The sequence below is a fragment of the Euprymna scolopes genome, chromosome 6, assembly GCF_053919585.1.
Source record: "Euprymna scolopes isolate OS-2025 chromosome 6, ASM5391958v1, whole genome shotgun sequence".
Classification (NCBI taxonomy): domain Eukaryota; kingdom Metazoa; phylum Mollusca; class Cephalopoda; order Sepiida; family Sepiolidae; genus Euprymna; species Euprymna scolopes.
Window position 1 is genome coordinate 124,017,814 of NC_136487.1, and position 17,306 is coordinate 124,035,119.

General features: G+C 32.7%; 1 protein-coding gene across 4 annotated transcripts in view; it reads right to left on the reverse strand.

Annotated features, from left to right (window-relative positions):
• The window catches only part of LOC145277924 (piezo-type mechanosensitive ion channel component 1-like), a 562,742-nt gene that overhangs the window by 158,225 nt on the left and 387,211 nt on the right, over positions 1-17,306 (reverse strand). For all 4 annotated transcript variants that reach the window (XM_080129998.1, XM_080129997.1, XM_080129996.1 and 1 more), the window contains 5 exons: positions 10,501-10,686; positions 7,207-7,264; positions 6,396-6,483; positions 4,856-5,006; positions 154-314 (listed from right to left, as the gene is read on the reverse strand). In XM_080129998.1, coding sequence (XP_079986124.1) covers positions 154-314; positions 4,856-5,006; positions 6,396-6,483; positions 7,207-7,264; positions 10,501-10,686 — 644 coding nt within the window. The remainder of the gene's footprint in view (positions 1-153; positions 315-4,855; positions 5,007-6,395; positions 6,484-7,206; positions 7,265-10,500; positions 10,687-17,306) is intronic.

Consider the following 17,306-nt stretch of genomic DNA (forward strand, 5'->3'; position numbering starts at 1 on the left):
ATATTTTTTTTAGACAAAAAAAAAAAAAAAAAATTTTTTTTTTTTTTTTTTTTTTTAAATTTTACCAATAATATTATTTTACGGTTATATTGTATAATGCTAGCATTCTTGTCAAAGACAACAATTAATGCAAATAATACCATTTCTACTAACCTTGGTAGTGCTCTTCAGGTTCCTGGTAATTTTTTTTCAGACGAGCTTGTTTCGCTTTCAATTCTTCCATCTTTTTCTTAATCGTGTTCAAAATTCCTCTTTCTCGATCTTTCTGCAGCAACACTTCTCGAATGAGGATCCGGTTAATTAACTCCGCCCCCCTTTACAAAACAAAAAAAAATAATAATAATAAATGAAAGATAATAATTATAAAGAAAACTTCCACACTTTATTCTGCAATGCAATAAAACTATATAACAAAGAATAGATCGTATTTTAAACTTTTATTTGATTTTTATGAATGAAAAATGTTCCTATATAACCCCCCCAAAAAAGGCATATTGCCACTTAGATGCAATGGACTACTAGTTAGGATTGTATCCAACAGGGGATTGAGGGGAGTTAAGTAACAAGATGTTTGTTCACATTTACATTTAAATTTCTGCATTTTACAATTAGGGAAGCAGAAAACAAGGAGGGAATTCCAAAGGTTAGCAGTTCAAGGAGGAGAAACTATTAAAAGTAGAAAGCTTCAACAGTGAAAGGGTGGGATTTTGCTGTTTGTCAGGTTGGTTGGGAGTATATATGCTGAGGGGGACACAAATGCTACAAGTTCATCAGAGCACATTCTATTAAAGTACTTATAATGCAACATTGTGACGATGAGACAGAGGTTAAAGCTTGGTCGATAGTGCTGGATTTATTAGATTTTAGACTTTTTGAAGAATAAATGACTAGTGGTAGATGCACCAGCCCATTTGTGGCAACAATACCCCATTCATGGGCGAATGGTGGCTCTGTTGAGGTATAGGATATTCTCAGGTACGAGTCATTTTCTAGTATGGTAGAGGAAGCCAACCTTTTTAAAAACAGCTTTGTCAATGTCTTCAATGTAGTTGTTCCAATTCATATCAATTGTACTGATATAGAAGACATTGCAAAGTCACAGTTCATAACCATTAGATGGCACAATTTGGCCTTTTCTGAGATTGCTCACTAGTTGTTAAATTAAATCAAATTTGTTCTGAAAAAATAAATAACAGTGTAACAAGCCATGTATAGAGACAAATAGAAGTCATTTACATCAACATCGAGTATGAAATTAAAATTAGCAGCGATGATAATTGGATAACATGAGTTCTCTACCTTGAAAATCTATACTCCTATAAAGTTGGATTTTTTTTTTTGTGTATTGATATTCATATTAAAACCCCTTTTTTCTATTTAGTTATTTGCTTCCCCACTGAGCAAATTAGGCACAAGGCCCTTTTTTAATGTGGAGTGAGGGGAGGGGAATCAGTTCTCCCGAGAAGGAACTGAATAGTGACAATTGGTATGAAGGGTGTCCCCTACATTGACCAAAACTGATTGCTCAAGAACAATGGTCTGATATGTGGGATTGCCCCCACATATTACTTTCATTGCAGTATCTGCCGGAACAGATACTACACTTTGATAACAGAAAAAAGAATCTTGGCCCAAAGGCCAAGAAGAAAAAAGGCAGATCTATTTTTTTTTGTTTATTTAAAAGCAAAAATACAACTTTGTTATATATGGGTCATGGAATTGCATTCATCTGCAAATAATCTAGCTAATTTGCATGTTCTTTTAAGCATTCATTTTAATTAATTCCTTATTAGTTTTTTTGGTTTTCTTATGGCATGATCATTTTAAGACAATTATAACACAAGATGTTTATTTTCATAAAAAATAGAATTTTTCATAACTAATAAATTATAAATAATCATTAGATTTCGACTAAAATTCCTTCACTTTGATAACAGAAAAAAGAATCTTGGCCCAAAGGCCAAGAAGAAAAAAGGCAGATCTTTTTTCTGTTTATTTAAAAGCAAAAATACAACTGTTATATATGGGTCGTGGAATTGCATTCATCTGCAAATAATCTAGGTAATTTGCATATTCTTTTAAACATTCATTTTAATTAATTCCTTATTAGTTTTTTTGGTTTTCTTATGGCATGATCATTTTAAGACAATTATAACACAAAATGTTTATTTTCATACAAAATAGAATTATCATTATCATTAGATTTTGACTAAAATTCCTTCACATTTTGCAGTTTTCATAACAAAGTTCAAAATAAATTGTAATGAATGAATGAATAAAAACCACTATGAATACAGTTCATACTTTGAAGGAAATCTTGAATGATAGGTCAAATTCTCAGTTCTGTTGCCCATTATTTTTAAAACGACACTTTGCTTACAGTAGAATAGTTAATTTTCGTAAATATGATTTTCATAATAAAAAACATTTTTTTAAAAAAACAAAACATGCAATCACTATTATAAATTTATGTTTTGTTTAATCTATTTTATTATAATGTACGAGGACAAAATATTCAAATATATCATATACAACCTGGCAACACCGGGTACTTCATCTTTAATTTTTTTTTTTTAGTTCAATATTACGTGTAATTATATTCATACAGATATTCTACATGATTTATACTTGCATAATATTTGCATAAAAAAGTTATAGTAAACACAGAACTTTTTCTATATATATACTTATGTACACACACACATATATATATATATATTTGTTTAAAAAAATTTGCCTACCAAAGTCCTGTCAGTTTTTGGTCTACAGACATGAAACTTAATATATAGAATATTTGAACCTATATGAAACTTTATATTTGGGTTTTAGCCAGGTACAATCGGCGCAAAAGTGTGAAAATTAAAGAAATGAAATTTGCCATGTGAAGGTTGAATGACGGTGTTACGTATTTGCATGCGTAACGTAATAGCTATTTTTTTCATGTTTTAATTTCTAGCCTTGCAGCAAACATGGCTTCATAGCTCAAGCATTAACATTAAAGGAAAAAGTAGATTGTAAGCTAAATGTTTTGATTTCGATTCTTGGTGGTGGTGCCCAAGTCATTTTTTTTTACTTTTCAAATCTATATATTAGGTCCAATATAATATAATAATAGATACGAAATCTGCATTTATGAAAATGTCATATTTAAGCATATTTTACGACCTGGCAATGCTGGGCAGCTTGTTAGTTTAATATATATCACTCACAGCTCTGCTTAAGCCAACAGTATTAAGAACACGAATTTCAATTATATTTGCTACTTTTTCCCTCTTGTCCAATATATCACTATGTCACTATTGAATATTATAATAAAGGTTCTCTACCTTGCAATATAAATATTTTCCTTTTTCTGTATACATTTTAAAATATGTAAATCAGTAATAATTTTAAATAAACCAAATCAAATTTATTTGGCAAAAAATAAATCTATATAAATAAAACAGTAGATGTATGTCTGTAAATATGTAACTGAAACTCTTAAACTACTGGTAACATAACACTGAAATTAACAGGAAATAGTAATAATACACCAAGGATGGTTTATAATGAGTAAAATCTTTGGATGGATGAATTATGTGTACAGACATATCAGCAAGTTTAAATGCAAATGTTCATTTCATTTATTGTGGGTTGGTTGGTTGGTTGTTTTACGGCATATCAACCCTTTTCGGATTATTTAATGCCGAATCCAAAGATTTTGAAGAAAAATTTTTTTAATAGAATATATTTGTTGTTTTCACGTCTGTTTCTATTTAACCCATAGTTGGGACCCTAACAGGTACTACCACTCCAGGTCAGAGTGGACCTGGGAGCAATGGTAATTAAAGGGTGGCTCCACACTCCCCAAAGCCCACAAGCTGGGGCCTCACCACTGGATATAGTTTAAGGTCATATCCAGGACCCATTTTTTGTGGGAGACTACAATTTGATCGTTGAGATGAAAAATCTACTGAAATCTATACATGGCCGTTGATAAACAAAAAGACTAGTCACAAATTCGGATACAACATTTGGCACTTATGCAGCATAAGCACCGTGCTATTGTCCAAACGGTCTATATAAAATGCTGAAAGGTACTAAATGAAAGTTTCATGATTTTTTTTTTTTTTATGAGAGGGGGACTGTAAACACAGGCCAGTTTTTTTCAATGAAAATATATTTTTTGTGATTATGAAGTTAATTCAATAAAAGATTAATTGAAAAATGAATACAATGTTCTTGAATAATTATTCAAGAATTTTAACAAAACTATTATGAAATTAAAATTGAAATCAAAAAAGAAAAGAAACATTCATTGTGAAGTATTAATTATGTGAATAAATACTTATTTTTTAAATAACAAATAACAGAGCAAAAAAAAATTATAATTTATGATTTTTTTCTTGGGTTTTTAGAGATGTTTTGTTCAAATCAAGATAAATATCTAGATTTTTTTTTAAACAAATATTTTCTGTATAGCCTTTTTGTATTAGGATTAAGGCACTCAGTGTTTCTTCATCTTTTAATGTGTTTTTTTTTTTTGTAAACTACCCAGACAATTCCAATTATAGCAGTCCTTATACTGCATAAATACTAAATATTCTAAGAAATTTAGTTTTTACTTTTTTTTTTTTGTATTTCTGAAAATACAGCCTTTGATAAAAAAATAATTTTAAATCTAAAAGTTAATTTTTAAAAAGAAAAGGTCTGTCTAAATATACTTTGACTAGCAGCGTTATATGATAGTAGAAATAATAATAAAAATGCTAAGAACCGTTTCAAAGTTGTATCTATCCTAAAATTATACACAGACATCATTATTAAGAATTAGTAGCAGCCATTCAATATAAAAAGATTTTTTTTTTAATCTTACCGCGAAGCCAATCGCCTCTGAGCTTCCAGCTCTGCAACGATATGTCGGAAGTAATGGGAGCTATACACTCTGCGTTGTAGTAGAAGAAATGCAAAACAGATGACATCCCAAAGGAGTCCATTTTTATCAACAGAGCAGGTGGCATTTGGTTCTACAATGATAAATACATCATTGAATTATTTCAATATTCAATGCTAAAACATAAAGCAAACCTGTTCTAGAATGGTTTCATAATAAATGCAAAACATTTTTTTTACCAATTACATTGTCACATTGAATCGTAAGTTAAGCAATGTTAAAACTGGTCAATGCTAACTGGGTGACCATTTGGGAACATCAAGTGCTGTTTTTATACTGCAGAGATTAAATTGAATTTATCATACAAATTATTTTTTTAAGAATTTATCGTAATCTTCTGTATCATTGTACATATATGTTTACATAAAAGTTTACTCATTTGTAAAAAAAAAAAATAATGGACAAAAAGGGTAGAAATGAATTGCTTGCAATGACAAGGGCAGTTACATAAAAATGATCTTAGCACTTTAAAGAGACAGGGATTAACCATGTCTGTTCTTTTTAGTGCCAATGAGTATGATGCTGCCTCTTGGAACTGGTTCTGATATTGATCACAATAAATGGCAGGTTTCAGCATTAGATTCAAGAATAAAGATTTCTATATTATGCAGCCTAAGGGATATTTTAAAATGTCCCTCAGGCTGAACTCATCATCGCCACCATCCCTCAATCCACACTCACCTCATCAGCGTTCCTCTGGTTCCATTCACTGCCGTCAGAATCCTTCAGGCTAAACTCGTAGCCTAGTGAGGGATGCCTTTTTTCTTCCCTGCAATGTTTTCCCCACAGAAGAGACGTTACGAGCCTGTCTCTGCTTTATCGTTACTTTCATGACCAGTTTCTATTTAACCCATAGTTGGGACCCTAACAGGTACTACTACTCCGGGTCAGAGTGGACCTGGGAGCAATGGCAGTTAAAGGGTGGCTCCACACTCCCCAAAGCCCACAAGCTGGAGCCTCACCACTGGATATAGTTTAAGGTCATATCCAGGACCCCCATTGAGGGACTTTTCCCCTCTGCAGGAGGGTAGTCGGCGTATTCTAATGCCCCACCGACAGGGCCGATGATTTTAGGGTTTTGTTTTGTTTGTGTTTAACAGAAAACTAACCATTCTTAGCTTTATTGATTTAAAGGAAAAATAATGCAAACAATTCATTGAATACAGTTAATTGAATACAAGTTGCTATTTTACCAATGGGGGGTGGGGGTGGGGTAATCACAAGTTCATACCTTTCCCAAAAGTATTAGTGAAAATTACTGCAAGAGATCAGACTGGAATTTTAATTTAGCATGGTCGATTCCATAATCTGTAATGGTATCCATTATGTCAACCAGCCAATGCCATATTTTTAGTTTTCAAACAGGGCATTTTACGCTATAACTAGGATTTATTTTATCTGTTTGGCTTATTTATATTCTTGATGAAATTCTGAATTTTTGTGGAAATTGTTTGATTCTTACCTTCAATATTTGGACTCAAGCAGGTGATGCCAAATAACTTGATGACTAGACATGAATCATTTTTCAACTTGTAGACACAACCAACCAGCTGTAGAGAAAATCAAAGTGAGAATGAAGTTAAAAAAAATAAAAAAACGCCAGGTAGAAAACATATATAACAGCAATCTACACATGGTACTACCACTTGTTAGTGTAGCTTGACTGTTCTAGGATTCGAACCTCATATCATATGTGCTACGGTCGAGTGTGTTAACCATTACGCCACAAAATTCTAGATGAATTTATACTTTTATCAACTTTTTAATGATAATTGATTTTTCTACGATAAAAAGTTTCCAAGATCTCCAAAGTTAGAGACACTAGCAACTGAAGGAGAGGGAGGGAGGGAGGGAGGGAGAGAGAAAAAAAGAGAGAGAAAGAGAGAAAAAGAGAGAGAAAAAAAGAGAGAGAGAGAGAGAGAAAAAAAAAAAGAGACGTCATCGAGAAAGGAGATTCTCAATATATTGAGACGGGGGTCCGAAGTTACAAGTATTGGAGTTAGTCAGTTAGCAGATAAGAGTCGGACAGCGACATAGTGAGAGCTGATGCCCTCTTGGAGGCGAGAGGAGGGGGGGAAGAGGAGACCATGTAGTCGTAAAGGTTTGAATCCCTGACAATTATCAATCATCCAGCTGGTATTTTTTTTCCAATTGAAAACCAATTAAAAAGCTTTCCACATTTCTGAATACCCTAAATACCAAATTTCAATTCTGTAGATCAGAAATTTGTTGAGTATATAGGTTGAGAAATGTCCACACACAAAAGGATTTACCTGAAGACTGGCTTTAGTGAACAGTACGAGGAATGTATATCCTACCAGGAAGTTCCACCTGAAATATAAAGACATATAAATGTGTTATATTTTATCATACAAAACTCAAAGCGTGAAAACAATACAGATCAAAACTTGGAAATAGAAATGGCTGTAAAGTCACTTTCGTTAATACTTTTTTTTTTTTTACATTTTCATCCCAAACAAGGCACAGTGCCACTTTGATGTAGGGGGCTACTATCGGGGACATACATTGCAGGGATACTATGTAGGGAGTTCAGCAGCAAGATGTCTGTTCACATTACACTTGAACTTCTGCATGTCAGTACAGTTGGAAAAGCAGGAACCCAGAAGGGAATTCCAAAGTCTAGAAGTTCTGGGGAAGAAATTATTAGAGTAGAAGGCTTTTATACATCTAGAGATATCTACTGTGTAAGGGTGGGACTTTGCTGCTTGTCGGGTTTGTCGGGGGGTATTTACGTCGAGGAGGTACAAGGGCTTGTAGTTCGTCGGAGCATCCACCATTAAAATACTTATAAAACAGGCAGGGAAATGCAACATTTCGTCGATGGGACAGAGGTTGAAGCTTAGATGATAGTTCAGGACCTATCAACAGGTTGGCGACTCTTTTGAACCCTATCCAGAAGTGAGAGACTAGTAGTAGATGCACCAGCCCAAATGTGACAACCATATTCCATACATGGGTGAATGGTGGTCTTATAGAGGTAAGGATACTTTCAGGTGCAAGTAACCTTCTAGCACAGTAGAGAGAGCCCACCTGACAAGATATGAATCTTTCCTCAAACTACAAGTGAAATAGTAGGGTAAACTGCACAATTAGGCTAGTAGAAGAAAAAATTTGAAATAACAGTCTCTCCATGCATACCCCGGCATTGCTTCTAATCATATTTGTGTTATCGGCCTTAAGCAATGCCGGATAAGAAATATTGTTAGTGATTGTACAACCCTGGTTTCATTATAAACTGCTTATTTTGCAGACAGTCTTCCAAGACAAAAAGGAATGGGAAGTCATTATACAAAGTTATTTTTCATCACAGCATCTATGGAGCATCATGTCTACATGGCAACAGGTGTCCACTTGTCGAGATTAACTACACACGGCATCCAGTTCGCAATCATTTATAAGGGTGACATATTAAGTAGCTTCTCTACATTCCGTTTCAGGGGAATTAGTTTTGCACTTAAGCAAAAACCGCTAAATCCCTCGATACAATCAACCTTATACGTACGTTGATGACATATCTGTTAAGAATAAATGAATTTTAGTTAAATGAATCCAAACACAGATTCCATAAACAAAGCTTTTTTTTCCTCAGAACTGCCCGCTTGTAAAACACTGTTCTGCTGGCCTGCTTCCGGGTTGAATACAAAATGGTAGCCTTCAAATCTAATGAAAACAAGTTCTTGTTAAGCCACCCCATAAATAATTAAATTCTACCCAATTTACAAGTGCCTGACTGAACTTCAATCTATTGCCAAACTTTCACAAAAAAATACTCGACTAGCTAGAACCACTATAAAGGATTTCCCCCCGCTCTTTGTCTGTGCCTAACTCTAAACGTAGATTCCATGAACAAAGCTTTTTTTTTTCTCAGAACTGCCCGCCTGTGGAATACTGTTCCACTGTCCTGCTTTCCAGTTCAATACAACATGGTAGCCTTCAAGTCCAATGTAAACAAGTTCTTGTTAAGCCACACCATAAATAATTAAATTCTACCCAATTTACACGATTTACACTACCACCTTACATTCATTAATCCTTATCCTCGAGTGGTGTTTGGACCTTGATAAGTGGTGACTCTGAAGTAATAAGAAAACCAAATTAACAATTTCAAACATTTTAATCTCTATGATAATTTACTTCTGAGTTTAACATACTTCCAAGGATAAATGGGCAGATCATGGTAGTCACCACTTATCAAGGCCCGAAGGCTACTTGAGGATAAAGGTTAATGAATGTAAGATGGTAGTGTAGTAGTAGTGTAGTAATTGTTAATGTTGTAAATTGCATATAATTTGATTATTTATGGGGACGGTTCAACAAGAACTTGTTTACATTGGACTTGAAGGCTACCATGTTGTATTGAACTGGAAAGCAGGACAGCGGAACAGTGTCCACAGGCGGGCAGTTCTGGAAAAAAGCTTTGTACATGGAATCTACGTTTAAAGTTAGGCATAGACAGAAAGTGGGGAGGAAATCTTTTATAGCAGTTCTAGCTAGTCGAGTATTTTTTGTGAAAGTTTGGCAAGGGGGAACCATAGATTGGAGTTCAGTCAGGCACTTGCAATGAAAATAACGCTAGGGCAGAGACAGGCTTGCAACGTCTCTTTTGTGAGAAAAAGATGGGAAGTGAAAAGGGCATCACCTACAAGGTTTAGTGAGGAATCACCACATATTAAGGCCAAATAGCCATTCCAGGACAAGAGAGAAATGTCTGGTGAAACAACACCAATGATTAGTAATGGTAATCAATTAAATAGAATTTGGTTATTCAAAAAAGTGGTACAACAAAAATTTATTTACATTGGACTTGAAAACGACCATGTAGTCAGCTGGGAAGCAGCCCGGCAGTACTGTCACTCTCTAAAGTTCAGAGCAAAATGGTAGAAGCAAGCAAGGAAGAAACCTTGTCCTGACCTCTCAACCAAACTAAAGCTGTTTCTGCTGCCTAGGAGGGGGGGGGCAGAGATTTACATTCATACTTCTCCTCAGAGTGAATAATTGCAATGGTGAATGTAACTTAAACTTTACTAGCCATATTTTACCAGATTCATATTAACATTTTGCAGTCCATACCATGAACTTGTTTTGTATTCTATCAAGGCAAGAAAGAATACTCTGTGTGGCATCTCCACAGGTATGACAGGAGTACTCCTTTGAACAGATTTGACTTTTATACAGGTAAAGGATTGAGCCAGGAGTGATAGAATGATCCAACTATTTTTTACCAACAGATTTGATGTGAGTCTTCCATTTCTAATCTAGAGTGAAAGTCAGTCGTAATGAGATAACGAAACTAGTTGATATTACACATCGAATCAGCTATAGCAATACAGTTAAAAAACAGTTCGCTTTTTTTAAGGCATGTCAACGCAAACAAATTGTCAAGAGACAAGTATAATGGGTCAATGTAAATGTAATACACAGATAGGAGAAAAAGGAAAAGAAAAAACAAAGGAAAAGAAAAAAAAAGAAAAAAATAGAAAAAAAAAAAAAAACACAGAAAAATGGAAAAAAAAATCGAAAAAATAGAAAAAAATAAAGATTCTTACCACCAAAGGAGTTTCCGGAGCGGTTTTAGTAGAAATTCTCGTCCAAACCACATGAAACAGAAAACTATGATTACATAGCCAAGTCCAAAGAGATTAATTCTATTGGTTCCAGCAAAGAACACTATCGCCATCGTAACCCAGAACAGGTAGTAGAAGATGGTATATTTTGCAACATCCAGGTAAGAACTAGAGACAGAAAAGAGATCAATAAAAAGGATGTAACAGCGACATGTAAGGGGGAGACAGCAATTTATCAAGCGATAATCACAAAAACACACACATTTCAACATTTATTAAAATAAAAAAATAGGATTAAACAAAGATTCCTCTTTGTTATATGAAAATAAAATAATTTAAATGGGCTTTTTCTTTTTTAATTACATGTAAATAGTATGCACAAACAGAAATAAAAAATTTTTTTAAACATTTGACTTTGAAGTGGGCGATCATTTTTACGTATAATTTTAATATAAAATGATCACTCATTTAACGACCAAAAAAACACTATCTTAACACAAAAACACTATCTAGCCCAAGAGTGGGGAGATCATTACCACCTGGTGGTCTGGAAGCAAGTGATCATTTTACATTAAATTTATATGAAAAAATTATCCTCCACTTCAAAGTTAAAAATATTTTTTTTAATTTCGTTCTGCTTTAATTCTATATTAATAAGTCTCCACTTATTAAGGCCAAAATGACTCGAGGTTAAGGGTCAATGAGTTTGAATGGTGAAAAACACTGAGGATTCGAGACAATGGTTTAAATTGAATAGAAATTTATTTAAAGGCATTTAGACATGAATTTGTTAACATTGTACTTGAACACAACAACCATGTTGTAGTCAGCTGGAAAATCGCCCTGTGATATTGTGTTCCACTGGTGAACAATTCGATCATTTCATCGAGAAATTCTTCTCATGAAAGTTTCATTTAATTTTAGTTACACAGAGAAAGAAAGGAAAACTATTGACAATGGTTGTAGCCAGACGAGTTTTTTTTTTTGTGAAAGTTTTACATATGGAAAACAGATTAGAGCTCATCAGAGTTGCTACAATCAAAATAATGTAATAAAGCAACATTGTTCAGCAAGAAAGAAGCGGTCTTATTTTTCAGTGTTTACATGTAACCACCTCAAAAAAAGTAGACTTCTTTTGAGGAGATGGAAGTAGACCAACTTGATTCTGTGATTGACATTTTGCAATAAAGACCACGTAATGGTTGCTAAAATTCCTAAATAAAAGCAGTACAATCGAACTGCCTGGATTCGAACTTGGCACACCTCAGTCAGTGTTGTTATGTCATATTATGAGAACTTACCATTCATGCATAATCGACTCTGCTAACCATCATATAAACCATGACAATAATACTCTCATGAGGAAAATATTGCAATCTAACGCGAGACTACAGCTATTTAATTCAACAGTCGAGAAAGCACCGGCAACCTTTGTTTGTGTTACACATTTTTGTACAATATATTATTTCTAACTAAACCTGTTGTTCACATCTTTTATGAGCCTTTCTTAGGGCCACAACATGCGCTTAACAGCCGTCACTTTCATATTGTAATAAGGTTGAAATTATTGCACTTTTCAGGATCAAGCAAAGTAAATATTTGAATCCGATTTTAGGCTCAAATTAGAATACAATAGCATTTCATTCTATTGAAATCAGCAATCGATCTATTGGATGCAGTTTGCATGTTTGTTCATCACACTTAAGTTTGAATCAGTATTTTTTTACGCTTCTGAATTTTTGAGAGGAGGATTGGTTATTCATATTATTTGGATCCTTCAGACTACTGCTCTCATCTTGAGTGTCATTTTCACGCCTCAGTTGATTTAACTTCCAACCTTGTTTAGGTTTATCTTGTCGCACTCGGCATCTGGACGCAATTTCGAACAGAACCCTTTATTTACTTCGTAAGGGTAGCATGTTTTCATACCATCAGCTTTGATTAAATAGAGGTTCTAAGTAATTCGCAATTGCATTTTTCAGTCACCCGCACTGAGAATTGAACCTTGAACCTTCAGGAGAATATCACTTTCACAATTGATTTTTTTCCAAGAACTTTAACCACTGTGCCATAGGGTCCTTGTGGTTGAAGGTTCAATTCTCAGTATGGACGACCCAAAAATACAATTACAAATTATTTCGAACCACCTCTATCCAATCATAGCAGATGGAATGAGACCATGCTATCCCTGTAAAGTAAATAAATGTTCCATTTGAAATTCCATCCACATTCCCGAGGTCGACAGAAACATTCCAGAGTTCAACAAGATACAATCTGTAGAAAATCGGAGGTTATATTGACCGAAACATTTGTTACGTAGTGGTGTTATTATTAGAATGATGAATGTTCTTTTGTTGTTCAAGTTATAAGAAGAGTAAGAGTCTTAGTGAGAGATCAGAGTCTTAATCATGTTGTTGGAAGAGATGCTAGTTATTATATGTATTCATTGTTGAGATGTTCATATTGTAAGAGATGGGATGGAGACATTAACAAGTATATATAAAGAGAGAGAGTGCATATAAATACACTTTGAGAGGCGATTCGATATCTAGATAGACCGAGAGATTGGCATTTATGCTTTTGACAGTTCTGTATGAAACGGGAGTGTTTATATAACATAAATAGTTTGACACATTCTTTCTAACACATATTTTTTAGATGATTTTATCAAATGGTTCTTATACATAAATGGACAATACCTTTTCTCGTTGTGATGATGAACACAGAAGACGGCAGTTATGAAAAACATGATGATCATTTATTTCTTCCATATGACCGGTCAATGGCTTTGCATCCAGGAATTCAAAGTTTCTTTTTTACATCTTCTAAAACCCTCTCGCTTCCAGACGGTGCCAAGGTTTGGTCTGAACCTCTCTGCGTCCCTGGTCGGACTCTCGTCTGACTCTCCGACTTCGAACTCTTTCCTATATTGAGAAATCACATGTATGTCTGGCCAACGTGACTATAATTCACATGTCATCAACATGCGCGATTTGCACGTTTTTGAAACATTCTGATGACCAGGAAATTTCCCATTTTCCTTTGTTGTTTTACAAAGGAATTTAACTTACTTATCTAATTTATATAACCCATATTTTATTATGCACATTCTTTCTAACAATGTGCATAGTTTCCAGCCAAATTTGTATTTATTAAATATTTTATCAGACTCAACAATTTACTGGACATTCCATTTAAAACCTATTGTTCTTTAAAACTTATCTCCAGGGTTCGATTCCCGTTTTCTCTGATTTTATTTTCATTTACTAATTCTCTTTATTTTTACTTACATAAAAAAGGGGACAAGCCTTTTTCATGTAACACATTGTGAAAATGACGCTGAAGATGAGAACAGTAATCGGAAGAATCCAAATAATATGAATAGCATTTAAAAAAAAAAAAAAGTTTTTTTTCACAAATAGCTATATAAGGCTCTGTTGTCAGTCCGTCACACTTAAGTTTAAAATGATTACATACTAACAGACCAGACAGCATTTTAAAGACCAGTTATAATAGTTTTATATATATATATATATATATATATATATATATATATAAGCAGGTCTCATCTTTTAAAAATAAACATTTTTTTAAAAATCGATCCTTAAAAATGTTATTTAATCTGGACACATAATTCAGAATGCACCAATCCATCTTTTTTACTGCTACTGCCACATTTTGCAAAAACAAATTGGCTACTTATGGAACATCATAACTGATAAAATAATTCCGGTATAACTAATTAAAAAAAAAAAAAAAAAAAAAAAAAAAAATTTTTTAAAGATTATCATTTTATATTAAATTTATGTGAACGTGATCCCTCCAATTCTAAAAGTCTGTTACAAGTTGTTTTTATGTTTGCCTGAAAAGGTAGAATATCATTTCCTCTTTAGGAGACAAAAATTATTAGCAACAATGAAAGGGTGTGAAAACAGCATTCTAGAAAGTGTTATTATACACTTATTTTTCTTTTCCAGAAGCCCGGGAAGTGTTGGAGATATATATATATATATATATATATATACACACACAAGAGGAAAACATTGATAATAGAAAAATATATACTGTTGCATATAGATTTATTGATCAATTTGAAACAAGCAATACAGTGTAGGGGTTATGAAAGCTATTTATGCCGGCCATATCAAAAAGTTTCTTATATATTTCTTTGATTCCCTTTATAGATATAAATATATGAAATAATTTCATGAAAAAAGATATTGCCTTTTAGAATGAAATTTATAGAATTTTTAATAGATATTCAATTTTTTTTTTCAAATATCAAATAAATGATAAAATGTAAAACAGTAAAAAAAAAAAAAATCAATTCAAAAAGTGCAAAATACAGTTGGAAATAATATTTAAAAGTGGGGCGAATGTTCTGATTGGCCAAACTTGAAATCTTCAGAGCATTCTGATTGGCCAACTCTGATATCATGCTGTTGAGGAATATAAATAAATACTTTACAAAAGCAAAAGATGAAAACATTTCAAACAGGCAAATGACGAGTAAAATTTAAAACCTGCAACATATGAAAAGTCTATGCAGAAAGATAAATTTACAAGAATGGAATTCACAAAAACAATAAAAAACAAAACGTACATCATTCATAAATGTAAAAATACTTATATATTTTCCCATCCGGTAAAAATGAAGGGTTTCTGATAGATCTTGAGTAAGAGAGGTTGATGTAATTCAGAGCAAAAATAAAGTTAAGAAAAAAGTTGAATCAACATTTTTAAGCTGTCTGCATTATATTTTAATTCTCCCTTAGAACAACGTTCATTACATGCTTCTTGATGAACCCAAGGACAAAAAATTATAATGCAGATGGCTTAAAAATGTTGGCTCCACTTTTTTTTCTTAACACACACACACACACACATATGTATGTATATATATATATATAACCTTTCCTTAATAAATCACAATATTTTTTTCTTTTTAAATGCAGTACATTGCGAAATTTGTCTTATTTTGAAATATCAGAAAGCTTAATTTCTTTTAGAAATGGAGGATATTACATTACCTGTAAATAATAAATTCCCACCAGAAAACGGATGCCATGACCAGAAATTCTGAGATCCTCAATCTGAGGTTCTACAAAATGACAGATTTGGACTTTTAAGAAAGTTGTGTTCTGACAATCTTCAACCTTTCTTCTGAACATGTCAGCAGGTATCAGCCAATGAACACATGTAAACATGTAGTTGTGAAGGATTTTTTTTTTTTTTTTTAATTTTTTTTTTTTTTTTTTTTTTTTAAAATCAAAAGTTACTTTGGAGTTCGTCCATTGCTCCATTTCCTACGAAATTCTAATCTTTTTAACCAAATCCATTTGAACCCAACTAACACTTTATTCATTATTTCCTCAGTGCTCCCACTATTTTTGTCAGCGCTCTGCATAGCAACAGACTTGTAAAACCCCTTATATTACGAAACTGATTGGTAATTTTAATTAGTTGCCTGCAGCATTCTGACAAACGCACACACACCCGTGAGATGACATAAGCATTTATAACTCTGGTAGAGAATGGCAAGATTTCTTTTCTAATTAGAGCTTTCGTTTGAATTTTATTTTAATTAGATTCAAAATGAAACTTTATTTTTACAGAAATACTTCACTTCAAATAGATTAAAATTGATCAGGTACGACTGACAATACTGATAAATTCGAATTTAATTCATGAACTCAAGATAGTTCCTTAATTATATGAACCATACATTTTAGGATTAAAAAAAGAAAAAAGCTAATTAAAATTCATCACTTATATATATATATATATATATATATAAAATTGTTGGTGATCTTGAGGTAAGATGCTAGCCTACAGAATCAAGGGTGGATTTGTAACTGGATTTGATGTTCTTAACCAGCAGTAACTATTACTTCTTACACTGATGATTGCATAAGCATGAAACACTAATATATGTATAATAAATAATGGATAACTTTTAATTGAAAAATATTATTTATATATATATATTTATGGCAAACAAGCTATACAGAAATATTTGTTTCATTCATGGGTAAAATAATCAGGCACTACTAAGCTCTACTCACATATTGAGCACTGTTGAAGTAAATACTGGAAATATATGCATTACATATACAAAAATAAAATTTAACAAATGCTTCACCAGCGTTCATAGTAATATTTATATAATGTTTTTTTTTTTTTTGTTTTCTATTGTAAAACGTCTTCTTTCTTATTTTCTTTTATCCCTTCACCAACTGAAATGTAATTTTATACGAATACCAGTGTGAATATTGACAGAGCACAATTTTTTAAACCAATTCTGACAGTAGGCATACACTAGTAGAAAATACTTAACTATAAACTTGGTTTTAGTAATCTTAATTTTAAATTAAAAATACGAAGAGCAATTTAAAAAAAATTTTTTTTTCAAAACTATTAACCTGACATATTTATATTGTTTCAATTACTGTTCTCATTTTGGATGTTATTGTCACAGTGTTTCGGCCGATATAACCTTCGATCTTCTTTAGGCATATCTTTTTGAACTCAAGAATCTGTACGGAATTTCGAATAGAACCTTTTATTTAAACCATGGGGTAGTTTGCTCTCATTCTATCAGCCATGATAATAGAAGTCTTAATTCGTAATTGTATTTTTACTATCACCAGCATCGACAATTAAATCTTGTGGAATGAGAAACAAGAGCAAGGTACTCCCTCCCTGGATTATATAAAGGATTCTGCGCAAAATTCCGTACACATTTTGGAGTTTTCACGATGCACCTGAAGAAGGATGAAGATTACAGG